This window comes from Rhinopithecus bieti, unplaced genomic scaffold (assembly GCF_001698545.2).
Source record: "Rhinopithecus bieti isolate Rb0 unplaced genomic scaffold, ASM169854v2 scaffold_18153, whole genome shotgun sequence".
Taxonomy (NCBI): Eukaryota; Metazoa; Chordata; class Mammalia; order Primates; family Cercopithecidae; genus Rhinopithecus; species Rhinopithecus bieti.
This window is the reverse complement of record NW_016809139.1, coordinates 1325307-1352318: the sequence shown is the minus strand read 5'-3', so window position 1 is coordinate 1352318 and position 27012 is coordinate 1325307. Positions and strand designations below refer to the sequence as shown.

At 45.2% G+C, this 27012-nt stretch overlaps 1 protein-coding gene across 2 annotated transcripts in view; it reads right to left on the bottom strand.

The window, feature by feature from the left end:
* Positions 1-1390: 1390 nt before the first annotated feature.
* Positions 1391-27012, bottom strand: part of UBE2G2 (ubiquitin conjugating enzyme E2 G2) — a 35807-nt gene continuing 10185 nt past the window's right edge. Inside the window, exons 2-6 of one of the 2 annotated variants that reach the window (XM_017888746.1) lie at positions 20573-20608; positions 20433-20478; positions 9630-9748; positions 5574-5714; positions 1391-3519 (exon numbers count right to left, since the gene is read on the bottom strand). In XM_017888746.1, coding sequence (XP_017744235.1) covers positions 3407-3519; positions 5574-5714; positions 9630-9748; positions 20433-20478; positions 20573-20608 — 455 coding nt within the window. In that variant the 3' untranslated portion in view covers positions 1391-3406. The remainder of the gene's footprint in view (positions 3520-5573; positions 5715-9629; positions 9749-20432; positions 20479-20572; positions 20609-27012) is intronic. The other variant, XM_017888747.1, reaches the window with a different exon arrangement.

Sequence of the window (27012 nt, the reverse complement as noted above, 5' to 3'; positions counted from 1 at the left end):
CCCCCTACCCCAGTGGACACCCCCACCCCAGCAGCCCTCCCCATCCCAGGAGGCAGACAGGCGCATGGGAAAATCAAGGGCGGCACTCAGCCAGACAGGCAAACAACTGCAGCAAACCAGTGCCAGCAGACGAAAACCCAGAAACACAGAGCAAATGAAATGGAGAAAATCACTATCAACCCCCAAGGCTATCTGTGCAGAAAGGGTCCACAGAGCGGGCGGGAACAGCCGTCCTGAGGCCCGCTGGCCGGGCTGGCCCTTGGCTGGTGTGTGGGAACTGGGATTTCCCAGGGGCTCCCCCCGCCCCACCTCATTGGGCCTGTGCTGTTTGTACAAGGTGGTTTTAGGCAGAACACCCACATCCCCGCTGAGAGCCTGGAATTCTGGCGCAGCCCAGGCAGAAGCCGCTCACGTGACCCGTCCCGGGTACATCACCAGGCAGGGCGTCCCAGCTGCTCGCGGGTGGGTGAGGCGCATCCTGCGTGACCCCTGCCCCAGGAGAGGCCTCCAAAGCTGACTGAGCCTGGTGCCCCTGGGCTTGGCCCCAGGAACCTTTCCCTTGGCTGATTTTGCTCGTTGTCCTCTCTGTGGGAAATCACAGCCATGAGTACCACGACCTGCGTGGCCTGCGTCCTGCTAGAGAATCACTGCCCTGGGTGGTCTTAGGGACCCCAACGCAGTATCACATTGGAGTTCTTAGCCATTAAAAAGTATGGTTAGTGAGAACACTGGGCAGAGGGCAGAAGCGACATGCCTGGGGGCCTGTGCTGAGGCACTCACCCAGTGCTCCCCACCACGAGCAGCCTGGGAACCAGCCCAGGGAACGAGGCGCACCAGCACCTGGGGGAGCCTGGGGACCCTGCCTCACAGGATTACAAAGGAAAGCTGACTGCAAGCTACCAGAACAGAAACAGTAAATCACTGACACAGGAATCTGCCTCTTTATTGACGTGCTAAGTAACAAGATGCAGAGGCAGGTCTGATCGCGACTGACCGTGACCACAGAGGACCACAGAGGAGTGATGACAGAGAGCTGTGCTTCGACGCAACTGCAGGAGGGAAGGGCGGTGGGAACCAGCCTGCTGGCTTCTAGTGGTCAAATGTGCCACTTACACGATGGCATCTGCTGAAAAAGCTACAAAATATCATTTACGGGTCAGTGAACACATCCGTCTCACAGACCCCAACTAACCTGAGAACTCCAGAGAAAGACCACAGAATGACGGACAGGAGATCAGAAAGAGAAGAAAACGTGCCAGAGCGAACCCAGATCTGCAGCAAAGCCCCTGCCGTGAGGAACCCCGGCTGGGATGATCTGGTGTGCTCCCTGGGGGCAGTGGCCACAGGCTCCTCTCTGGCCAGGTGACAACACGACAAAGGGACACACACGGCAGGGCGGGGAAAACACAGAACTTTATTTCAACAGAGTGATTAGGTTCCACCACACAACAGGGACACCATGGGATTGGTGTTTTCATTTAATAAATACAAATGAATAAAAATACTTTGTCAAGAGACTGCCTCTCCTCCCTCTCCCCATTTCACAGAAGCCTCCAGGCAATTGTGCGCCCCTCAGGGGCCCGCACCCACAGCCCCCGTCTACTTACACAAACGACTCTCCTTCACAGAGAGGGCTCCCTCTCATTTGCCTGCGAATACTCCTTGGGTACAATACCGCTCCTTTCCGCCATCTCCTTGCAAATACAAGTTCTTGCCCCGCGTTCCCAATTTTAAATGAGTCCCTTAAGAGGAGAGAATCTGCTGTCCACAGAAGCCCAACGTGAAGTTACTTCAACCACAGACTGTCACCCATGACACTCTGTATGGGTTCAGTCATACAGACCACGATCCACTATGGAAGGGAGGGAGAAAATGATCACGTCAAATCTACTGTATGCCTCATAGACCATCCCTTATTTCAAAAATAGAAATTCCTATTTAAATGCCGCCTGTGTGCAACAGGCCTGATATTTGCTTCTGCATGTGGCAGATCTGTTATTGCTTTACACTGTGGCCTCCTGGCCTGTGCTGCTCAGCGGGCCCTGTGAGAGAACATGGGAACCATCAAAATTCTAAGTCACAAAACGAGGGCTCTGTCCCCAACCTGGACCCGGGGGCCCACATGCCCACCTCCACAGCCCAGTCAAGTGTGGGGATAAGGCACTCCTCTGTGCTCTGGGCTAAAATATGGTAGAGTCCCTTCTGACTTTGAGTTGCAAAGAATGATTTTGTGCTAATAAATTCCCAGTGCATCCAAAATGTACAAAAACCCTAGAATTTCCAGTTTTTAGATGGGGAAAAAAAATTCCTGTAGATCCAGAAAAAAACTTCCATTGAAACTTTAAAGACCTCACCTGCACCTGCTCTAGTAATGCACTAGTTACTAATACACAACTGTAAATCTTGGATGAGTATGATCGGGAAAAAACTGTCTGTCCTTGTGATCAACAATAAATTTCTTTTTTTTTTTTTTTTTTTGAGACTGAGTCTCACTCTGTCGCCCAGACTGGAGTGCAGTGGCGCAACCTCGGCTCACTGCTACCTCTGCCTCCCGGGTTCAAGCAATTCTCCTGCCTCAGCCTCCTGAGTAGCTGAGACTACAGGCGTGCGCCACTACGCCCAGCTAATTTTTTGTAATTTTAGTAGACATGGGGTTTCACCGTGTTAGCCAGGATGGTCTCAATCTCCTGACCTCATGATCCACCTGCCTTGGCCTCCCAAAGTGCTGGTATTACAGGCATGAACCACCATGCCCAGCCTATCAACGATAAATTTCTATCTATCCCATTTCTTATTCACACTTAAAGCATTTCCTGGAAGTATTTCTAAGTGTGATGGTTTGTAATATATAACAAATGAAAAAGATGTAATTAGATTATAAGAAAAGCATCTGCCTGTAGAATATGAAGGAAGAAAGGAAGTAATGGACTCTTCATGGAGCCCACAGGGAACCAGAAGGGACCCAGAAAGGGTGCCAGACCCTTCCCCTGTGCTGTAGCTCCAGGGCCCCATTTCTTCAGAAGGAGCGTTCTGGGTATTCCATCGTCCCCTGGAAGTCTGGCAGGTGCGACCCCCTCAACACTCCAGGGAGGGAGGGAATCCATGGGAAGCCATGAACTGCTGGTTTCAGCGGGGAGAGGTAGTGCTGACAGCTCTGATAATCTACCTGAAGCCCTTTGTGAGGAATACTGTAAAACTGCAGTAAGCTGTCAATATTTGACATTAAGTCATCACTTCAGAAGAGAAGCCTGTTTGAAGTTGGAAAGGTTTAAAAAAAAAAAAAAAAAAGATACTGTGGTTCTTGCAAGTCTGTTTGTTTGGTGCCAGCACAGAGTATCACTGTCATTAAGCGCTCCAGAGAATGCTGAGCTGCTTGGCGGTGTGTGCGCCTGTGCGAGGCGAGGTCTCAGAGTCCCAGAGACTTCTGGACGATCTGCTTGGCAATCTTATAGAACTGCTCCCGGTCATCGCGCCACATTTTGGACGCATCCACGTTAGCTCCACTTTCGTCATTGGGCTCTGAAAGAAAAGGGAACACCCTCCATGTAAAAGGGAGTCCTACATGTAAGCAGCCTGGCAAGGTCTCCCATTTACTTAAAACACTGGAGGAGGCTTTCAAGAGCTGTGTCTCAGAAACAAACAAGAACCTGAGAACTGCATGGGGCCAGCCCCACTTCCAGAGTGCTGGCCACGCGGGTCTCAAAGAGCCACTCATGACTGCTGTGTTCTGAGTGTCTGAAGACGCCAGGACAAGTTGCCATTTGTCTTGCTGTGAACACGTGACAACCACCTAAGCACAGGCCCACACGGCCTCCCACAGCAGCCTCCTGGGCCACTGCACTTCCGGCACCCGGACAGGCTACATGGGACCCACCTGCTGCTTATTTCACCTTTCTCAAGACACCCTGCAGTGTGGTTTCTCTCTCACAGAGCACCCTCTCAGCAAAACTGCCCCTCACAGCTCCCACCAAGACAATCCCAAGCAAATGTGCAGCCTAAGGTAGACACCTGACCCCAGGACACTTGACCCACCCACTAGCCAGCGGCTCTGGCAGTCACTCCAGAACTGCAGTCAGGAGGCACAGAGGGAAGAGCCAGGGCCTGCCGGAAGGCAGAAAGGAGAGACCACCAGAAACGGATGACATGTGCTGAAGCAGCAGCTGTGCAGTGTGGCGGCAGTACTGCTCAGAAGGCACATGGGGACCGGTTCAGAGCAGAGCTGATGAGGATAAAATCCACAGCTGACATCTGAAGACAGCCTGAGCCACTGCCTCCCTCCCCACCTCCAATCTCCTGGCCTGGCTCCCTCCACTCAGCACATGAAGGGAGTTCCGCCTCAGTCCTCTCAGGATACACACTCGCATCACAGGCCCTGACCTCACATCCCTCTGGACCCCACTCCACGGCACCCAAGCGCTCTGCAGAGAACAGCTGAGTGGTCTCACTCTGGCATCCATCAACCCCCCGGGCCCTCTGCTGGGTCTGCTCCTTCCTTTCAGACTCGCCACCTTCCTTTCCCACACCCTTTCTCCTGCCTGCCCTGGAAGACTCCTCCCTGCTCTGCTGTAACCCTCTGTCCTACTCCATCACCTACTGCCTCATCCAGAAATGACCCCACATCTTCACTCTCATGTCTGACCCCCTTTTGTGGATGGAGGCCCCTTGTCCTACACACCTCAAACAGTTCCCCAAATCCTGCTGTCTCCTGAATCCAGAGCAGCACCTCTGGCACACAAAGAACCAGTTCTAGAGCCCGTACCTTTAAGGTCTCCCAAAACCACCCCCTCCTCTTAGTCCTGGGACCACTCAGCCCTTCTCTTTTCTCTCCAGGCTACTGCAACACCACGAAGTCTCTGTTTGTCTTCCATCACACTACTGGTAACTGCTGCAAGGATGGCCCTTCGAAGGCACAGCTCACAGGACGTCACACCTCCACTCCAATCCCCAGGGTCTGCTGGGGCTCCTCTCCCTGCAGCCTTTGCTCCAGCCTAAATGAGCTGACAGTGCCCCCATCAAGTCAGCCGCCTCCTGCCTCTGGGCCTCAGCCCAGGCTGCTTCCTTTGCCCCAAATGTCGTTCCCTCCCTCCTACCTCATCAACACCTACGTGTCCTAAACATACTCCAGACAGCCCCACCAGGAAGTAGCCCGAGAGTCCCTGCATGTATCTGATCTCAGGGTGCATCCTGCTGGCCTCTAACTGCTAGTAGGCTTGGCCAGTTCCCTAGAACCATGGGAACACAGAAGTGGGGTCTTTGCCACACAAAGCTTTAGACTCCCAGTCCAGTGGGTGGCATGTAGTAGGTCCTCAATAAACACCCACTGAGGGAAAAAGAGGTTCAAGGACCAGAGACCAGTTAATGATGGCCGACAATACAATATACGACACCAGGCTGCGCTAGAAGGCACGCTTACAACTGGACAAGCATATGGAGATAACACTCAACGGCAACAGCATGTGTAAACTAACTGCGAATGAGTAAAAGTTTATTCTAAAGACAAGATGACCCAAGGCAGGAGAACAGCTGCAGCCTGGGTCTCCACAGCAGCTCCTGCCAGGAGGCTCGGGCCTTACCTGCCAGCATGCTCACCACCGACAGCAGGATCTTCTCCACGCTCTGCACGGGGCTCCACCGCTCCGCACTGCTCTCGTAGCCCATGGGGTCGTCGCCTGGCGCGTGGAGGATGGAAATGCAGACTCTCCCATCAGGGTAGACTGCAAGGGTCAGAGGCAGTCAGGTGAGCCCAGGAATGGTGCCCAAGGCATCACCGCGCTGGGGCAGGCTCCACAGATAATGAGAACAAGGATTACAGACACAGCAACCAAGCTGGGGCACAGCCTGGGGCCCTGAGTGTCACGCTTCATGTCTGCAGGAATCCCGGTAGGGCCTGCTTACTCACTGACAGGCTCCAGGCTGACCCAGCCAGTTCTAATCAGCTGTAATAATCTAATCCACTTTCATATAAACTTTTTTCAAGCACTACACACAAAAAGAGTAAATGAAAGGTGATATCTGGCAAATATTTTATCAAAATATCTAATGTGATTAGGATTATTTATAATACTTTTCAGAGCTAGTTTCTTAGATATTTCTAATTCTACCATTAAATTCCTGACCTGGTCTGTGTAAAATATATGTTCACATGTCTATGATAAAGGCAACTGGAATTATTTAAATATCTACAAAAAGAAAGACACCAGGATTTCTCTTGGGAGCTTACTCTAATAATAAGTAAATTATCATCAGTACTACCTGGAATGGAGATCAATGTGTCTAAATCAAATCCCTTTCCACCAAATATCATCATTAAAAAGATATGCAAGGTGTGATGAAGAAAAATACATTTTAATTCACAGCATGTAATCAGTCCTCTTTTACATGTAATTGGGAAGAATTCTCAGATGGCTCTGTATATACTCAGACATCCAGTAATCCATCTAGATAGACTCAACTGTAAAATTATAAAGCCATTAAAGTTATAATAATAGAAATAGCAATTTTAAAATACTTTTATTTAACTCACCTGAATTCATGAGTTCTGAATTTCATGAAAATTTGCGAATGTTAATGGTGATCATTTACCTTCAAACAGTCTTGTCTTTCATACCTGGTCCCATGTGTTTCCTTCCACTCATCCACTCTTTCAGTGGTAAATGCTCTCTACTATCCAGGAACTGAACCACAACTTCTCATTCAAGGACAGTGGAAGAAACTAGATGCATACTTGCCCTGCACATCAGGCTGTCCACCTAAGATCCACATCCACAAAATCTGGAAGTTTCCCACTTCTGCATCGCCTTCTCCAGGTGGTGGTCCCATAGGGTGACACTGTGCACCCCCAGAAGCACCAAAAGTATCTGTGTCCCTGCTACAGCCTTTCCTTCACCAAGTCCCAGCAGTGCCGCATCCTAAAACTCTCGTGGATCCACCCACATCTCTTCATCTTTAGTGCCCACATTTGGTTCCCAAGCTGCCGGTGTCTCTACCCTAGACGGCTACAGCCGAGGGCCTGCCTGGCTTCCTCCTATCTGTCCTTTGCACTATACCCAGAGCGATCCGTCAGATATCACTCTGGTCATGCTACTCCCTTGGAACCTTTCAATGGAGTTCTGCCACTCCCAGGAGAAAACATCAAAACCTTCAGTAATGACCAAAAGGCCTGAGGTAGTTCGGCCCCTTCCTTCCTCTTCCCTCACTTCCTGCTCTGGGCCTTTGCACATGTGAAGGACCCTCCTCCCCAAATCACTCAGGTAACTCCTGCTTCACTCCCTACAGATGGTCCATCCAACCACCACCTCTGCAAGGTGCTGCCCGGACCTTCCTGATGGGACTTTGCATTTGTTTGTGTGATTCTTCCATCAATGTCCATCCCTGTCCTTGGACTACATGCTGCTGAAGGTCTGTTATTATTTGCTCACCACTGTATCCCAGCAACTTGTAGTAAATGTGTTGGATTTTTTTAAAGTACTTACTGACTGTCTAATTTTTATGATATTGGTAGACCTATAGTTCTCAAAGATAATTTTTACAAAATCAAAATAAACCAATTACAGTAGGGCAAAATTTAAAACTGTATTATCTGAGCATTAAAAATAATTACTAGAACACTAAAAATAATAATCAGACCACCTGTAGTACATAGTCACATAATGTAATCAGTTTATTGGTCATATTTGTCACTAATGCCACATCACAGGTATTGTTCTGAATAATGTATTTATCCTCAATACAATGTTAGTATCTTAATTACCTACAATCCTCTTCACCATTGCATTTTACAGCCAACCAACTTGAAACTGACTACTTCAATTACTCTTACCTATCAATTTTATTTTTTAACTTTTTATTATGGAGAATTCCAAAAACACACTTGAGTAGACAGCGTATGATGAACCTCCATGTTACCATTTAACTCAGGCTCATCATGGCCAGTCTACCTGAAAGAAGGCAGGCTTCTGAGCATCTCCTGTGCACACAAGACTGAAGTAGCTCTGAGACAAGAAAAGAAGTACCAAATGGTCTTTCTCAGACGGCCACCCACTACCTATGTGTACCAATATCTGCAGTAATTGAGAAGTCCTTAATGAGGGTTAGGACAGCAAGTCTAACAGCAGAGGGCATTTCCATGAGGGAAGTGGCGGAGGCGTCGCGGGGGTGGGGGCAGTCCTGAAAATCCCTATGGCAAGGAGGAGTTTGAGTGGGGCTCTGCCTAGACAGGTGTAGACAAGCGGAAAGTATACCAAATGGATTCCATTTTAACCCCAGAGAGAAGTCAGAGGCTCATAAAATTCTATAAATTCTCTCATGCTCTTTGATATGTATACAATAAGAAATTCGTTTCAAATAAATATTTCATTTTTGCAAAATAGGATACTTCATTTGCTTTTCTTCTCTATAGCTATTAAGATCGTGATTATCAGCGGCAATAATAATCATTTATAAGAAACACTATTTGAAATAACATCATCGAAAATATACTTTCTATTTCCTTATTAATTCTCTTATGTATAATCCCCAAATGTAAAAGGAAGAAATAAAAACTACAGTCGTTCAGGAATTCCAATTCCTACTACTGGACACATTTTCAAATAAGCCACAGTACAATTCACTTAAATGACCTTATTTTTTTCCTCCTTGTAAAAGTAATATATATTAATTTTAGGGCAAAAAAATATTTATAAAAGGAAAAAATAATTTCAATCTGAAAAAAGAACCACTTAACATTTTTGTGCTTACTTTTCCAATTATAGATACATTTACATGTAAATTTATTTTTCAAGAGGAAATTACAACAGTCCTACTGCTTTTCCCAGTCAATATAACACAAATATTATTTTGTATCACTGATTCTTATTTTAGATCATTTTAAAAATCTACATCACATTCTAACATATATGATATGGTTTGGCTGTGTTCCCACCCAAATCTCACCTTGACTTGTAGCTCCCATAATTCCCACGTCATGGGAGCGACCCAGTGGGAAGTACTAAATCATGGAGGCACACCTTTCCCATGCTGTTCTCGTGATAGTGCATAAGTCTCACGAGATCTGATGGTTTCATAAAGAGCAGTTTCCCTGCACACACTCTCTTGCCTGCCACCACTAAGATGTGCCTTTGCTTCTCCTTTGCCTTCTACCATGATTGTGAGGTCTCCCCAGCCATGTGTAATTCTGAGTCCATTAAATCTCTTTCCTTTATAAATTACCCAGTCTTGAATATGTCTTTATTAACAGCATGAGAACAGACTAATACAATATATAACTTAATTTATTCTTGTGTTAAAAACCCAGGTTAAGTCAAAATTTTCACCATTAAAAATAACACTATGACAAAGATTAGCATAACCCCTTTCTGAGAATACACCCACGCGTAAAATTTCCTCCCCAGTGAAGTAGGGTGGCTGGTCAAATGGCATCCAGTTTTCTTTTATCTACATTAAACTGACCTTCAAAATTGCAATCATGTGTTTAATACCACCATGCTTACCTGGCTGAATTTCAAAACCTAAGAAGTGTTTTCTAAAGATCTACATCACAGACACATAGAACATACCACATTTCAAGTGGTTGATAAGATTATCTCTGTACCTATCCTGGTACCACAAAAACTACTTCCAAAAGCACTTACTGTTGGGATGAAACATCTCACAGGTAAATCTCATCTTTGGGGGACTTAACGGGTAATCAAGTGGGAAACTCAGGATGGCAGGAAAAACGCCAAACTCAAAGCAGGTGTCTTCTGGGCCCCTAGAAGATATCAAATATGTAGACTGAACTTCAAAGTACATTTTTCGACATCGACCACAATTGAGAAATGGGTTAAGAACATTTTTACCACTTTAAAAATGTACATGAGGTCAGGCGCGGTGGCTCACGCCTGTAATTCCAGCACTTTGGGAGGCTGAGGCGGGCAGATCATCTGCGGTCAGGAGTTCGAGACCAGCCTGGCCAACATGGTGAAACCTGTCTCTACTAAAAATACAAAAATTAGCTGGGTGTGGTGGTGAATGCCTGTAATCCCAGCTACTAGGGAGGCTGAGGCAGGAGAATCGTCTGAGCCCGGGACATGGTGAGCCAAGATTGCGCCACTGCACTCAAGCCTGGGCGACAGAGCGAGACTCTGTCTCAAAAAATAAACAAAAATAAAGATAAATAATAATAAAAATGCACATGAAAAGATTATCTAAATGACAATAAATTGGTACTTTTTTGCTCAGTTGAAAGCAATGTCTCATTCTCCTATTTCAATCTGGTCTAAATCTTAAGTACAAGTACAAAGACTGAGTTACAGGCAGTTTTCACATTTATAAAGGTTAAGAGTTGAGCAGCAAAACCTCTTGATAGCCGGGCGCGGTGGCTCAAGCCTGTAATCCCAGCACTTTGGGAGGCCGAGACGGGTGGATCACGAGGTCAGGAGATCAAGACCATCCTGGCTAACATGGTGAAACCCCGTCTCTACTAAAATACAAAAAACTAGCCGGGCGACCTGGCGGGCGCCTGTAGTCCCAGCTACTCGGGAGGCTGAGGCAGGAGAATGGCGTGAACCCGGGAGGCGGAGCTTGCAGTGAGCTGAGATCCGGCCACTGCACTCCAGCCCGGGCGACAGAGCAAGACTCCGTCTCAAAAAAAAAAAAAAAAAAAAAAGCCTCTTGATAATTAGGGGGTCAGAGAAAACAACTCATGTCAATGCTCTAAGATCTGGGAGCTTTTTCTGCAGATGTGGTACAATCACATTTTAGGATAAGGGTATGAATTACGGCACAGGATATAGCAAGATTTCATTGTATTTCAACAGATGAGGGGCTAAGAGTTGCATTTTAAAGGTGATTTTTAATTTTTAAACGTGCCCAAGAAGGCATCTTTGCAACCTTCAAGAAGCAAATGAAGAGCACATGTGATCACTGCTGCATGCTAGGTGAAAGGCTGGGCACACAAGGTACCACCACTCCAGGCTGCACCTGCAGGACCACGTGCCACGCCTCATCCCACTGATGCAACACTGGAACAACTCCCCGTCATGGGCACAGACACAGGCATGTGAGTCTCTCTGGACCTATACTTTCCTCACGAGTAAATGGAAGAAATAGATGAAACCATTTCAGAAATCCTGCTTAAGGTTTAAAACCCAACAAGTATAAATTAACACTATCTTAACCAACAGTTCAAGGCATGATGGCCACAGGAGAAGAAAGTGACAGCCACCATGCCTGTACCTTTACGCCAGGGACGAACTCCTCCTCTCCGGCAAATCACATTAATAAAACACACATTCAAGGAGTTCTAAAAGATCTTGCACCATCTTTCTTTGATAAGAAAGCAGGACTGCTGAATGACAGTGACAGACACTGAAACAGTGGAAATTGCGTTGGGTGTGACTCATCAGATCAATAAATAAGTCAGTAAATCCGTTCTACTTCTATGAACTGAAAGAACAAGTCCCTTCATAAACAGCTTTGCTCCTCTAACAATAACGGCTAAGGCAGAAAGAACAGCTGCGCGGGGGCCAAGGCCTGGATGAGCAGAGGACAGTCCACACAAGACCTACTGCCTTCAGAAAGAATCCAGGATACGGCACAGGAAAAAAATAATTTAAAAAAAAATACATTTTAAATCTTCAGTTAAAAAATAGATTACAAGTAAAATCTGTTTTAAAATCTTAAAATTATCTTGGTTCAGTGAAATTAGTAACAACAGATTTGGAAATATTTACCTCTACAATTAAAAGAAAAGACAAAATCAAAAGAAACTGAACGAAGAGCTTTAGCTTTCACCTGGAGGCAGCACTCAGGGCTGTCGGCAGCAACAGCAGATGCCAGAACGGCTCATGGCCCTGACGGGGCTGATCTGCGGGCAACAGTCAGAAGAGAACAAGGCAGTGATTGCTTCGTGGAGACAAGATTTTTCTATCTAAAAGACAAATTTTGATTCTGAAAACTGTCTTTGCTACCTTTTGGGAAGAAGAGAGTGAATACGGCCACTTTGTTTTGGGGAGCAGCTTACGGTGTGACAGTCCCCAGAGCCTCAGCATGACCAGCACAGGGAACACCACCGAGGGAGGCATGAGCATAAGGTCCTGCTACTGGTACAACAGCCGCGCTGGAGAGGGCAGTGCCCGGATGAGTACCCCCGGCCCTGCACTGGCCCTCAGCACCCAGCAGCTTGGGGATGCCTCAAGTCTGGGTTACTCTGCACCCCCTGCAATGGCCTGAACAAACATGTTCCTGAAGCCCCACCTTCTCAACACAGGGTGGGCACACACCATGTATCAGAGTGACGCGTGGCCACCCCGAGCCTCCTGTCCAGTACAAGAGCTCAGAGCAAACGATAACCGCCACCCATTCACTCTCCACATGCACTCTGATGAAAGGGCACCAAGGACTGTGGTTTTCATTTTACTGTCAAGCAACGCTGGAAAATTCAAGGATGAAATGACTTAGTCAAGGTCCTAGATCAATTTAGTATTAGAGTTAAGAGAACACAGTTCAAACTGTGAAATCAGAAATCAGGTACATAAAGATACTATCTTTAAAAGTAACACTGTTCATATGTCAGGAACGCTTGCCAGCACTCAATATTTCTGGCACCTCTGAGTCTAGAATAAAAAAAACATCTGGGTAGTGTTTTTGGAATGAGCCAAATGGTATTTGCTCAATACTTTGATAACAGATCTTTGTTTCTCACAATAGGGCTTTCTTTCAAAAAAGATTTTTTTAATCTACCAGGTCGTTCCTAGCCTCAGAAGCATGACCAAACATTTCCTGAAGTGCGCCCACATCTTAAATATCAAAGTTATTTGCAAATGCTCTGGTTTACTGCTGGTTTGAAACTGGAGTTTCTTTCTCTTTTCTAGAATGCCTGGCGCCCAGAGAAGAGGGCAGGTGGGCAGTGGTGTGCAGCAGCATGCCTGACCCTATGGAGCATGCCTTCCAGGCAACGCCTGAGCCAGGAGTGGGAGACGCCACAGTGCTGGTTTGGACAACTTTTATTGCCACACTCCCAGACAACCTCACTTCTCTTTCACAAAGATGGCCTCACCTGGGAATCTTCCAAAGAAACAACAAGAACAAGGAGGATGCAGATATATCAAAGCAAATGCACATTTTCCAAAGCCTACACATTAGGCTGCCTTACTGATTGAAATCATGACCCAAACGGTTTCAGAGCTGCGCTAAGGACAAGCACTAGATTAAGCACCAAAACGACCCTGCGCTCTACACAGCAGGCACACTTGCAACAGCAGCTCGGGTTGGTTTGCTGTCTTACAGGTGAATTAGATACAAAAGCAATACTGAAAACACCCACAGCCTGCTCCTAACTGACTAGCAATTCTCCCTCCTCACAAAGCACAACTGCCTTGTCACTGTCCTCCCCCAGAGCTGTGACCGTTCCTCAGCAACAGTGTGGCTCACTTATAAAGCCAGTGAAAAGCAAACATCAGCCTCTTCTGTCTTTCCACTCTCAAGGGAGAGACTGTTGTTCTTTGCATTGTCTTTCCAATACTTTTTACTTTCTACGTAACAGAAGCAGCAGGCAGGTCCCAATGCCTAAGGAGCACCCAGGGCAAGTGGGTGTCCTGAGCCTCGCGGGCAAGGCGTGTTCCGGGAACTGGTGCACTCCGTCACTTCAGCTGCAGGCAGAGGTTGGGAAAGCCGACTGCTTTTGCTGCTGTTCTCTTTATCAAGTTTGTCACAGCATACAGACAAAAAGTCTCCAAGGCATATGTGATAAAGAATTAAAATCAGAGAATGCAAACTCATCCATCAGTATTTAAAACAATGACTAAGGGACCACGGCCCTCCAAAAGCTGGAGCCAGCTGAGCTGGAGATGGGAACAGCAGACTGCTTCACGGACACCCTCCACTCTGGGGGAAGGATCCCCACCTCCCTTACACCACAGAATCAACAGAGGGCACCCAGCAGGAAGGGCATGAGGGCACCCAGCATCCGAGCATGGGTGCGTCTCCTTCCTTCAGTCCCTGCTCTGCAGTTCAGCAAAAGCTTCTTGCCAATGCTCCCACCCCACTAATGCCCGGGACAGCGGGACCAAGGTGGGCTGCACACACAGCCCCCACACTGGGTACTTTAAAAGCCGGAGGACACCGGCTCTGCTCTGCCACGTTGTGCGTGTTGCTGTGCCAGGCAGTGAGAAGTTAAAAAGAAACTGATCCCAATACGCTCATAGCAAGAGGACAAGGCTGTAAGAAGCTATGATTTGGGGGAAGTGCCTTCCTGCACTTTCCTCAGGCACTTGGTCTCCACCGGGATGACATATTTGACCCTCACCCCCACAGCAGGGCCCTGGCTCTGGTTTAAACCCAGAGATCCCCTGTGTTTCCTTTCTGTTTTGTGGTGTTCTAAGCACCCCAGGCGATGCTCAGGTAGAGAATCAATGCTAAGAACTGCTGGGAAGAAAAGGGGGAACATTTCCATTTTATGAAATCGTAGTGGGGCAAATATAGCTTTTGCTCCGTATAATTAATTTCATAGTTAAACCTGTCCAAAGGGCATCTATAGCCATACCCTAATTATTTTTTGCAATATAGATGTTTCTTAAAATTTTTAAATCAAATATATTTGAACTATAAAGTATACTAAATACTAAATAAGTTCATCAATTATAAGAACTTTATAGTATACTCTAACGTAGACACTTTTACAACATAAACTTTGACCTTATTTAACTAGGAAGATATAAGAATGTTGGAAAATATTCAAATACAGAAGTATATAAAATAAAAGCAAATACCTCCCTCACCCCCTCCCCAAATCACCTCCTTGAGGTAACCAGAGTTAAGTTTGGTTATTGTTCCAGCTTTTCTCTACATGTGTATAAATTCATATACTCTAATCCACAAAACTGGATTTTTAAAAATTCAAATGTATCATGGCATTATTGAGAATTTTGAAACACCTAAATAAATGGAGCAACGGTCCATGTTCATGGATTAGAGCACTCAGTATTGATAAGATGGCGATATCCCTCAAACTTATCTAAAGATTCAATGTAGTCTCAAAATCTCACCAGGCATTTTGCAGAAATTGACGAGCTGACCCTAAAATGTATACGGAAATGCAATTAAACAATCTTGAACAAGAACAAAGTTGGAGGACTTAAATTTCCCAATTTTAAAACTTACTATGAAGCTACAGTAGTCAAGACAGAGTAGCACTGGCCTAAGGATAGGCATAGATCAATGGAATGCAATTCAGAGTCCAAAAATAAATCCTCGCATTATAGTCAACTGATTTTTGACAAAGGTGCCAAAATTAAGCAATGGGAAAAGAACTGTCTTTTCAAAAATGGTGCTGAGATAACTGGATAACCACATACCAAAGAATGAAACAGACTCCCCCCAACTCACATGAAACTAACTCAAAATAGATCAAAGGCCTAAATGTAAAAGTGATAAAACACAAAACTTCTGCAAGAAAACATAAGAGAAAATCTTCGTAACCTTGGGTTATATACAACACCAAAAGCATGCTCCATGTAAGAAAAAAATGCAAAATCGCACTTCATCAAAATTAACAACTTTTTAGTTTCAAAAGACTCTATTAAGAAAACAAAATGGAGAGTTGCAGATTGGAAGAAAATATTTTAAAATCCTATGTCTAATGAAGGACTTGTATCAAAATATATTTTAAAACTCTTATGTCCCACCAACAAGAAAACAACCCAATATAAAAATGGCGAAAAGTTCTGAAGTTCACCAAAGAAGATACATGAATGGCCAGTAAGTCCATAAAGAGATGCTCAACATCATTAGTCGTCAAGGAAATCCAAGTCAAATCTGTAAGCACTTTACACCCACAAGAACAGCTGTTATCAGACAACAGCAGTGTTGGTGTGGAAGTGGAGAAACTGGAGCACTCATACACTGCTAGTGGGAATGCAAAATGGTGAGCTACTCTAGAAGATAGCCTGATAGCTTCTTAAAACATTGAATGCAAATTTACTCCACACCCCAGCAATTTCAGACCTCTATATCTAGAGAAATGAACCCCATGTCCACCCAGACAGTGTGACATGACAAGTATTTACAGCAGCATTTGCTCAAAAGAGCCAAAAAGTAGGAAGCCCAAATGTCCATCAGCTGCGGAATGGAAAAGGAAGGAGCTGCTGATACTAGTATAACGTGGATGAATCACAAACATGTTCTGCCAAGTAAAAGAAGCCAGGCACAGATGATTAGACAGTGAATTCCACACACAGGAAAAGTCAGAAAAGGCAAATCTATAGTCAGAGGAAAGAGTAGGGATTGCCTGTGGGTTGGAATGGGAACTGACTGCAAATAGGCTTAAGGATCTTTCTGGAAATATTCTAAAACTGGATTGTGGTGATGACTGCAAAACTCTAGAAATTTACTAAAACCACTGACTTCTATACTTAATGCAAGTAAAACGTACAGTATGTAAATTATCTCAATAAAGCTGGTTAGGCTGGGTGCCTTGGCTCCTGCCTGTAATCCCAGCACTTTGGGAGGCTAAGGCAGAAGGATCGCTTAAAGCCAGGAGTTCGAGACCAGCCTGGGAAACAGAGCAAGACCAAAGCATTTTAAAAACTAGCTGGGCGTGGTGGTGTGCGCCTGTGGTCCCAGCTACTTGGGGGGGCTGAGGTGGGAGGATTGTTTGAGCCTGGGAATTGGAGGCTGCAGTGAGCTGTGATTAGGCCACTGCACTTCAGCCTGGGTGACAGACCTAGACTATGTCTCCATAAGAAAGGGAGGGGTGGGGAGGGAAAAAAGGAGGGGAGAAAGGAAGAGAGACAGGAAGGCAGAGAGGAGAGGAGAGGAAGGAAGGATAGACAGACGGTTCTAGACCTATTATTCTAGAATTTGCCTTTACCATTTATATTGTGTGCATCTTTCTATGCCAGGATGAAAATTCCACCTGAACTGTTTTAGAGCTACATGGCATTACTCTATATAGATGCTTCATAAATTATGTGGAAGAGTGATGTTTCCTTTTTTATTAATGCAATGAATGTGGCAATGACTTCTTCATATAGGGAACTTTGTAACACTTTTGTTAAGCAACTGCTATGGTGAGATTACATACAATACAAATTACAAACACCTATTTTATTATCTCGGGTTTATTTCAGCAAGGCATAATACTGTCAAGAGATGCTCTGTGACAGTCTTCAGTCAACAAGAAATCTGGACATAAAGGGAGGCTGCTGTGCCCCTGACACTTGCCCCCAGTGTGAGAAGGGCTCCCGGTAGAAGTGGCAGCATGGGAACCCTCAAGCTGGCTGCCGTGAGCCAGATGGAGAACCTGGGAGCATCCATCCAAACACACCATTCAGTAAAGGAAGGTCCTTCTTATTTCACCACAGCCTCTAGAACCACTGGTCTGGGGAGGTGACAGCAGTCAGGCACGAACCACCAGGAAGGTCACTATGCCAGCTGATCTGGGAATGCTGGGGCAGGACACAGCAGACAGCAAGGGCCAAGGGACTCCATGGTTTGTCTGGCCACTGGGGTTGAACAGCTGTCTAGGGCTCCTTCCATTCTACAGAAGTACATCAGTAAAAGAGGGCACCCACCCTCTCTGCAGCTGCACCCACGTCACCATGGCTTAGTGGCAATGGGGTCAGAGGCCACGGACCCCAGAGCTGGGCAAGACCTGTAACCATCTGTCTAGAAGATGCTGATGAACCTCTCTGTTTTGATCCAAATAAGTGAAAGAGAGGCAAAGTGACCGGGCCAAGAGCAGCAGGCCATGCTAGCAACCACAGCCACGGTGGCCACATCCCCTGGTGTGCCGCCATCCCAGCCACGCTTGATTTGACTGCAGGCTGAGACTCCTCCATGAGCTCAGCAGGGTCAGCAGAGTTATTTCCAGTGTTTAAAGACGCACCCTGAGGACTCTCATTATTTAGTCCTCTCATTCACTAATCTGTTCTATTCTCTATCCTAATCCCTCAACCCTGATCTTCCAAGGTAAAAATTTCAGTGCATCTTTGACATGTCTGTGTCCTCAGACAAGGGCCCTAATACATAAAAGGCACTTAGTATTTGTTGCTTAGGTATCTAAAATGACATTTTCTTCACTGGCCCTTAAGGCAAGCACAACAGCAAAAACCAACAGCCATTAGACTTCCGTGAGGCAACCCCAGGTTTTAGAAATACTAGGGTAGAGAGGCGGCCCTGGAAGCCATCAAAGAATAAAGAGAAAAAGAAGAAACCTATCACCAAGGAGTAAAGACTTAGCCAGATGTCTGCCAAAACAGCAGGGTGAGACAAACCGATGGGAGGACAGTTAATTCCCTAATAGGCGTTTTAAGTGCACTTGTAAACGGCCTCTTGTTTGTGAAGGGTCTGGAACAGGACCAAAACCCACAAACTCACCAGGATCTTCAAGCAGGGGAATTCCACACTAATGCAAAAGCCTTGTTCAAACACAAAAGTGCTCTACCTAAAATAGTTCTAATTACTTTTAAGACAGGTTTTCAAAATATTGGTTTAATTTTATACTGTTTATTTAAAAATTGGTAATAGTTACCCTAATAGATTTTTAACAATGAACATTTTTTTAAAACCACACTGGAAGGCTCAACTGTTCCTTTAATGAGCTTCCAAATAGGCGTACTGAGGAGCCAACATCCCCCAAATACTGCAGACCTGACAGGCGTCTTTAACCTCTATACAAAAACAGGCCTCCCGCTACTCTGCGCCCCTGCAGCAGGCATGCTGCCCCGCTGGCTGAGTGCAGGTGCGCCTGTGTTAACACATGAAACAAGCAGGTTACACATCAGCTCACGTACATGATCTCCTGCTTCTACAGAAATAAAACATCTGCCCCGATACAAGTACACAGCCCCACAGTTCAGTAATAAGGACAGTGCAGACTGTGGGACTCGCCATTCATCTCATAACTGCTTTGGGGGCCACATTATACACAAACACAGATTCCAGAAACCTTCAGACACAGAAAAAACGCATGCCATAGGCCCAAGCAATTAGGATATTACAAATGATCAGGAAATGGCAGGCCTGCCGTACCATCTGAATAGTGTTTGATGATTTTTTAAAAACATTTTGTTTATCCAAAAAACTAATTTTCATATCAATTTAACCTCCACAGACAACACTTAGCTGTGATTTGTTTCTCAGACTAACCCATAGAGCATTAAGAATTAATGTGATCCAAGCAACTGGCAAATTCCAAAAGCATAATGGAGTTTAAGGTCACATCAAGCCAGAGCTCATACTTGTTTCACAGCCCTCACTTGCTGGTCCTTGCCCTCTAGAGCACTTCTCAATGCAACAAAATCCAACCCGAAACCTTTCTGCAAATTAAAAGACCTCACTAATGAGAAAACAGAGACTGGGCTTGGCGCTGTGGCTCAAACCTGTTATCCCAGCACTTTGGGAGGCCAAGGCAGGGGGATCACCTGAGGTCAGGAGTTCGAGACCAGCCTGGCCAACATGGGGAATCCCTGTCTCTACTAAAAATACAAAAATTAGCCGGGCATGGTGGTGGGTACCTGTAATCCCAGCTACTAGGGAGGCTGAGGCAGGATAATCGCTTTAACCCAGGGGACAGAGGTTGCAGTGAGCCGAGGTCACGTCACTGCACTCCAGCCTGGGCACCAACAGTGAAATTACACCTCAAAATAAAAAAAAGAAAAGAAAAGAAAAGAAAGAAAATAGAGACTGATTACAAATTTCAGCTTCCTAAATTTTACTTAACCTCACTTTGCTGAAAATATACTAAGAATGGCCAAAAATTGCACATCTAAGGTAGAAAGAAGAAAAAGCAAAGTGAGTCAAGGTCATAGAACACTCTAAAATCAGGGGTCCATGTGTTTCTCTTTCCAAGCAACGTCACCCTAAGTTAAATGCCATGAATCCCAGAACCATGCTGCTCACTTACTTGGGTCAGACAGAATGCAAAGCCAATAAATCCAGACGAGGCAACAGAAAAAGGAGAAGCAGTACAGGAAGATACAAACTGGGAGGAAAGGAGAAGAAAAAGAAGTCCTGGCCCAAAGGCACGGCAGGCAAGGCTGCACTAACATGCCTGTTGTGATCAGACACACCTTCGAGGACCCTTTTCTCGTCAAAATTTCAGACCTGTAGGGACCACTTCTGGAAGCCAAAGCCACGTACACCATTTGAAGTTAATTTAACCACGATCATACAACATTCCAAAATTACCACCTTAAAATTCTCGAATATATAATACATATATTACATGCTTATAACTAAACCTTTGATTGGCTCTAAGGAAACACTCATTTCTTTTGGATCAACGCTCAGGTTCTTCTCTGCTTTCAGACCAGCAGCCTAGAGAAGAGGTGGGCATTACTGGAGAACTCAGTCTTTTTTTCAGGTGACGCTTTTGGGCACAGTCACACTGCTGATGTGATTCTTACATCTGACTTCCAGCAAAGACCTAAAAAGTACACATAAGATTAACTTACATGATCAATGCCTCCCATTCAAAAAAATTCTCTTCATTCATGGGGCCTGTAGGGTGAGAAAAAATTTCACAACATTTTAACTTTGAAGGAACTTTGGCAATTAAAAGTAAATTATAAGGAAGTTAACTTTGGTACCTTACCTGCTACAATTCCTTCTGGAGGATTCAGTGTTAATTCTATAAAATTAACAAGTAAAACCATTACCAAACAGAATAAATGTTACAATGTCATTTTAACAAAACACCTTTACAAAATATATAAGCCTATAAACCATAGAATATGCATATTAACTAGTGAAAATTCTGTTTGCCCAAAGTGAATACCTAGTGCAATAGTGGTTCTGATAAAGACCACACAAAGAGTTTTTTGGTTTTTTTTTGCGACAGAGTCTCACTTACTCTGTCGCCCAGGCTGAAGTGCAGTGGCGTGATCTCGGCTCACTGCAAGCTCTGCTTCCTGGGTTCACGCCATTCTCCTGCCTCAGCCTCCTGAGTAGCTGGGACTACAGGCGCCTACCACCAGGCCCAGCTAATTTTTGTATTTTTAGTAGAGACGGGGTTTCACCATGTTAGCCAGGATGGTCTAGATCTCCTGACTCAGCCTCCCAAAGTGCTGGGATTACAGGCATGAGCCAGCGCGCCGGCCCAAACAGTTCTTTATACCAACAAAATACAGACTTTCATTTTCTTTTATTTTACTAATGCAAAAGCAAACATAAGAGGTACAGTGTCTTTCCAAACTGTTTCGGCTGGTTACTTTGTTATTTAGTTTTGACACAGGGTCTCACTCTGGTTGCCCAGGCTGGAGTGCAGTGGGCAGAGTACCGGGGAAAATAATAAAACAGTAAGCAAACATACAGAAAAAAAAAATCAACGAAACCAAAAAGTGGTTCTTTGAAGAGACAGAAAATTAATAAATCCTTGCCAAATAAATATAAGGTATAAGGACTGAAAAAGAAAGAAAACTCATTATTCACAGATGCTATGTCCATATACACAGGAAAGCCCCAAAAAATCTAAAGATAATTAGTAAAAGTGAGTTTGGCACAGTTGCTGAATATGAGGTATATACGTGTGTGTGTGTATGTCTAAAAGATATATAAAAATGCAAACAAGAATAGCCAAGACACTATCTTTAAAAAGAATAAACAGAAAGCTTCGTCTATGAGTTACCAAGCCTTCCTTACAGAGCTATGGAAATTAAGGCAATGTAGCACTGGCTCGAAGTTAAATTGAACCATGGAGCAGAAGAGAGAGCCCAGAAGTATACCTGTGCCAACACAGACCCTGACTCGAGGGAACACAGAGCTATGGCCCAGAGGCAAAGGGCAGTCTTTTCCATGAATGATGCTCATCTCTAAGACAAAAAAAAAATCAAACTTTCCCCATCTCACACCACATACAAAAATCAAAATAGGTAAGAAGAAAAAAGGAGGCAGAGTTGAACAGAGCCACTGCCAGAGTCAACATGGATGGTGCAGTGGTCCAAACGCTTTTGTCCCCCCAAAACTCCTATGTTGAATCCTAATGTATGTGGTATTGGGAGGTGGGGCCTTTGGGAGGAGATTAGGTCAGGGGGGCAGAACTCTCATGAATGGAGTTAGTGCCTTTATAAGAAACAAGAGAGATTTGCCTCTTGGCCACGTAAGGGCACAAGGATAAAACAGTCATCTGCAAACCAGGAAGACAGCCCTTACCAGACTTGCCAGCCTCCAGAATTGGGAGCAATAAACGTTTGTCATTTAAGCTCCCTGGTCTTTGGTATTTTTTTACAGCAGCCTGGACTAAAACAGATGACAAATAAGCATATGAGAAAATGCTCAACATTGTGAATCATAAGAGTAATGCAAATTAAAACCACAATAAGATACAGCTCAATAGCTTCAGCATTATCCATACCTTTATTCACAACAGAATGACCAAAATCAAAGACTAACTGCTGGCAAGTTTAGCAAGTAGATCTCTTGTGCATCAGTGATGGGAATGCAAAATGGTCTGGTTACCCTTTGGGAAAGAAGTTTGACTATTTCCACTAAAATTAACTATATATTGACCCTAAGACCCAGCAATTCTACTGGGTCTTATGTTGCCATAGACTTGGGTGTGAATGTTCATAATAGTCCCAAACTGGAAACAACCCAAAAGTCCACTGATATGCTTTGGCTTTGTGTCCCCACCCAAATCTCATCTTGAATTGTAATCTCAAGGTGCTGAGGGAGGAACCTGGTGGGAGTTGACTGGATCATGGGGCAATTTCCTCCATGCTGTTCTCATGATAGTGAGTTCTCATGAGATCTGGTGGTTTTATAAGTGTTCGAAAGTACCTCCTTCACTCCTTCTCTCTCTCTTGCCACCTTGTGAAGAAGGTGCTTGCTTCCCCTTCGGCTTCTGTCATGACTCTAAGTTTCCTGAGGACTCCCTAGCCATGGGGAAGTGAGTCAATCAAACCTCTTTCCTTTATAAATTACCCAGTCTCAGGGAAGTTCTTACAGCACTGTGAAAACAGACGAATACGGTAAATTGGTACCAGGGTGCTGCTATAAAGACAACCTGAAAATGTAGAAGCAACTTCGGAACTGGGTAGCAGGCAGAGGCTGGAACAGTTTGGAGGGCTTAGAAGAAGGAAGATGTGGGAAAGTCTGGAACTTCCCAGAGACTTGCTGAATGCTTTTGACCAAAATGCTGATAGTGACACGGACAATGAAGCCCAGGCTGAGGTGGTCTGAAAAAGAGATGAGGAACTTCTTGGGAACTGGAGGAAAAGTCACTCTTCTTATGTTTTAACAAAGAGAATGGTGAGATTTTGCCCCTGCCCTAGAGATCTGTGGAACTCTGAACTTCAGATGATCTGAAATTGGAACTTGTGTTTAAAAGGAAAGCAGGGAGTAAAAGTTTGAAAACTTTGCAGCATGACGATGCAATAAAAAAGAAATACCCAATTTCTGGAGAGAAATTCAAGGCAGCTGCAGAAATTCACATAAGAAGGAGCCAAATATTAATCGCCAAGACAATTGGGAAAATGTCTCCAGAGCATGTCAGAGATCTTGGCAGCAGCCCCTCCCATCACATGCAGGGAGGCCTAGGAGGGAAAAATGGTTTTGTGGGCCTGGGCCAGGCCCAGCCCCGCCACTACTCTGTGCAGCCTTGGTACTTGGTGCCCTGTGTCCCAGCTTTTCCAGCTCCAGCCATGGCTAAAAAGGGCCAAGGTACAGCTCAGGCTATTGCTTCATAGGGTGCAAACCCCAAGCCTTGGCAGTTTCCACGTGGTGTTGGGCCTGTGGGTGCAAAGAATTCAATAACTGACATTTGGGAACCTTCACCTACATTTCAGAGGATGTATGGAAACACCTGGATGTCCACACAGAAATCTGCTGCAGGGGCAGGGCCCTCATGGAGAACCTCTGCTAGGGCATTGAGGAAGGGAAATGTGGGGTTGGAACTCCCAGAGTCCCCACTGGGGCACTGTCTAGTGAAGCTGTGAGAAGAGGACAACCATCCTCCAGACCCCAGAAAAGCAGATCCACCAAGAGCTTTGCACTGTGCACCTGGAAAAGCCGAAGACACTCAATGCCCACCATGAGAGTAACCGAAGGGGGTGGGTGCGTGAGGGCTGTCCCCTACAAAGCCACAGGGGCGGAGCTGCCCAAGGCCATGAAAGCCACTCCTTGCATCAGTGTGCCCTGGATGCGAGACATGGGGTCACAAAGGAGATCATTTTGAGCTTTAAGATTTAATGACTGCCCAACTGGATTTCGGACTTGCATTGGGGTCTGCAGTCCTTTGTTTTGGCCAATTTCTTCCATTGGAAATGGGAGTATTTATCCAATGCCTGTATTTCCATTGTATCTTGAAAGTAACTAACTTGCTTTTGATTTTACAGGCTGCTAGATGGAAAGGACTTACCTTGTTGCAGATGAGACTCTGGACTTGGACTTTTGAGTTAATGATGAAATGAGTTAAGACTTGGGGGCCTTGCTGGGAAGGCATGATTTGTTTTGAAATGGAATGGAATGGAATGGTTTTGAAACGAACGTGAGATTTGGGAGGGGTCGGGGAGAAATGATATGGTTTGGCTTTGTGTCCCTACCCATATCTCACCTTGAATTATAATCCCCAAAGTGTTGAGGGAGGAACCTAGCAGGAGGTGACTGGACCATGGGGGCAGTTTCCCTCATGCTGTTCTCATGATAACGAGTTCTCAGGAGAACTCATAGTTCTGTAAGTGTGTGGCAAGTTCTTCCTTGGTTTGCTCTTCTCTTCTCCTGCTCTTCTCTCTCCCATCCCCTTGACAAGAGATCTGTTTCCCCTTCTGCCATAATTATAAATTTCCTGAAGCCCCCCAGTTATGCAAAACTGTGAGTCAACTAAACCTCTTTCCTTTATAATTACCCAGTCTCAGGTAGTATCTTTATAGCAGTATAAGAATGGGCTAATATATCCATCAACCGTTTGATGAACCCACATCCTGCTATGAACAGGGCCTACACAAGGAAAAATTATTTCACTCAAAATGCCACTAACACCTGCTGAGAAGCCCTGATCCAGGGAACAGAGGTCCGGAAGAGACCCAAGCGCTGTCACAAGGGTGTGACGACACCCAGCAGTGAGAAGAGACAGAGTGGTAAGGAGGGGCCAGCAAGGCAGGTCAAAGGCAAGTGCTGGCCCCAAGGGCCAAGTGCATTAAACATTTCAGGGGCGGGTGGGAATTGAATGTGAATGAGGTCAAGTACCAAGCAGACTAAGACCTTGGATTTCACAAGACACACCCTGATGGTCTCCCTTTGTGCCTCTTAGTATGGAACAGATCAGGAGAAATAACCACAGAACCCAATTTGCCAGGCTTCCTACACCAAGTCATCTAAAATCTAGTCCCATTCTTGTGTCTCAAGCCAAACCGCCTAATTATAAGAAAAAAAAATAACAGATTAAGGCAGACAGACTGTGAACTGCTAAGCAGGTGGGGTGCGGGAGAAACACAATGTCAGTGGGCAACTAAGTAGAGGCCTGGCAGTAGAATACACAAAAGTTTTACAAATCACTTTCGTGGAACTATGAAGAAGAGCTCGTACCAAAGAGAGTTGGCTTTATTCTTCATCTGGAGTTCCCCTTTGGCACTCCCCTGTGTGACACCCTCCCTTAGGGAGGGGAAAGGGTGGTCTAAAAACTGCAGCTCCAGACCTGCTCCTGGCGATGCAGGCTCTGCACAGAGACCTGCCCAGGTGTGCGCTGACCTTCCCGCCAGCTTTGTTATTCAACAGTGGCCTCTACTGGTCAATAAAGAAATGCAGCAATAAAGAACTGCAGAGTTCAGAGGCTGGAGGGAATGGTTCTGGACACTTGATTTTTTCCGTTTTGTTTTTTTGCTTCCAAAGCATATACACGCACACACAAAATAATATACAGCTTCGTGTTTACTGATAAGAAACAAGTTCAAAAAAAGATACGAATCTTAGTATCAGGGCAATTTTCAGAGGCCATTCCTTGCCACTTAAAAGAGTGGCTTAACAAATAGCCACCACACAGTGAAATATAAATTTAACCTTTGACCCAGCACTTTCATTTCTAGGAATCCATTCCACGATAACATCGGTGAAGATAAAAGATGTATACACAGGCTATTCATTTCAGGACAATTTGTAAAACAAAAGAAATTAAAAGGACTCGAGTGTCTTATCAACAGAGGACCAGTCAAATTATGATACATATACCAGTGGGATACTTTGCAGGTATACATACCTCTACATGCTAATACAGAACAAACTCCAGGACATATTACATGAAAAAAACAAGGTGGAGAAAAGTGTGTGACTAGGGCCTTTAATGAGGTAATTAAAATTAATGTGGTCATTAGGGTGGACCTTAATCCAATCTGACTAATGTCCTTATAAGAAGAGATGAGGACACAGGCATAGATGACAGGCCTCAGAAGAAACCAGCCCTGCCTGCCCTATTCCTTATCTTGGACTACCAGCCTCCAGGACTATGAGGAAATACATTTCTGTTGTTTAAGCCATGCCCACTTTGTGTAGAGCAGCCCTAGCAAACATAATGCTGAAACAACTGCACTGCCATTTACAAATAATTTACAAATAAACATTGGCCTTTATCTCACACCATGTGGAAAACTTTATTATATGGATCCCAGACCTAAATATGAGAGCTGAAACTATAAAACATCTAGAAAAAATCACAGGAGAAAATCCTACTGCCACCTGACGTTTGGCAGCTATTTCTTAAATAGAACACAATAGCAAGAAATATTTTAAAAGTCAATAACTGAATTTCATTGAAATAATAAAAACCCTCCTTTATTTTTTTGAGACGGAGTCTCGCTCTGTCACCCAGGCTGGAGCGCAGTGGCGCGATCTCAGCTCACTGCAAGCTCTGTCTCCTGGGTTCACGCCATTCTCCTGCCTCAGCCTCCTGAGTAGCTGGGACTACAGGCGCCTCACACCACGCTAGGCTAATTTTTTGTATTTTAGTAGAGACGGGGTTTCACTGTGTCAGCCACGATGGTCTTGAACTCCCGACCTCGTGATCTGCCCACCTCAGCCTCCCAAAGTGCTGGGATTACAGGCGTG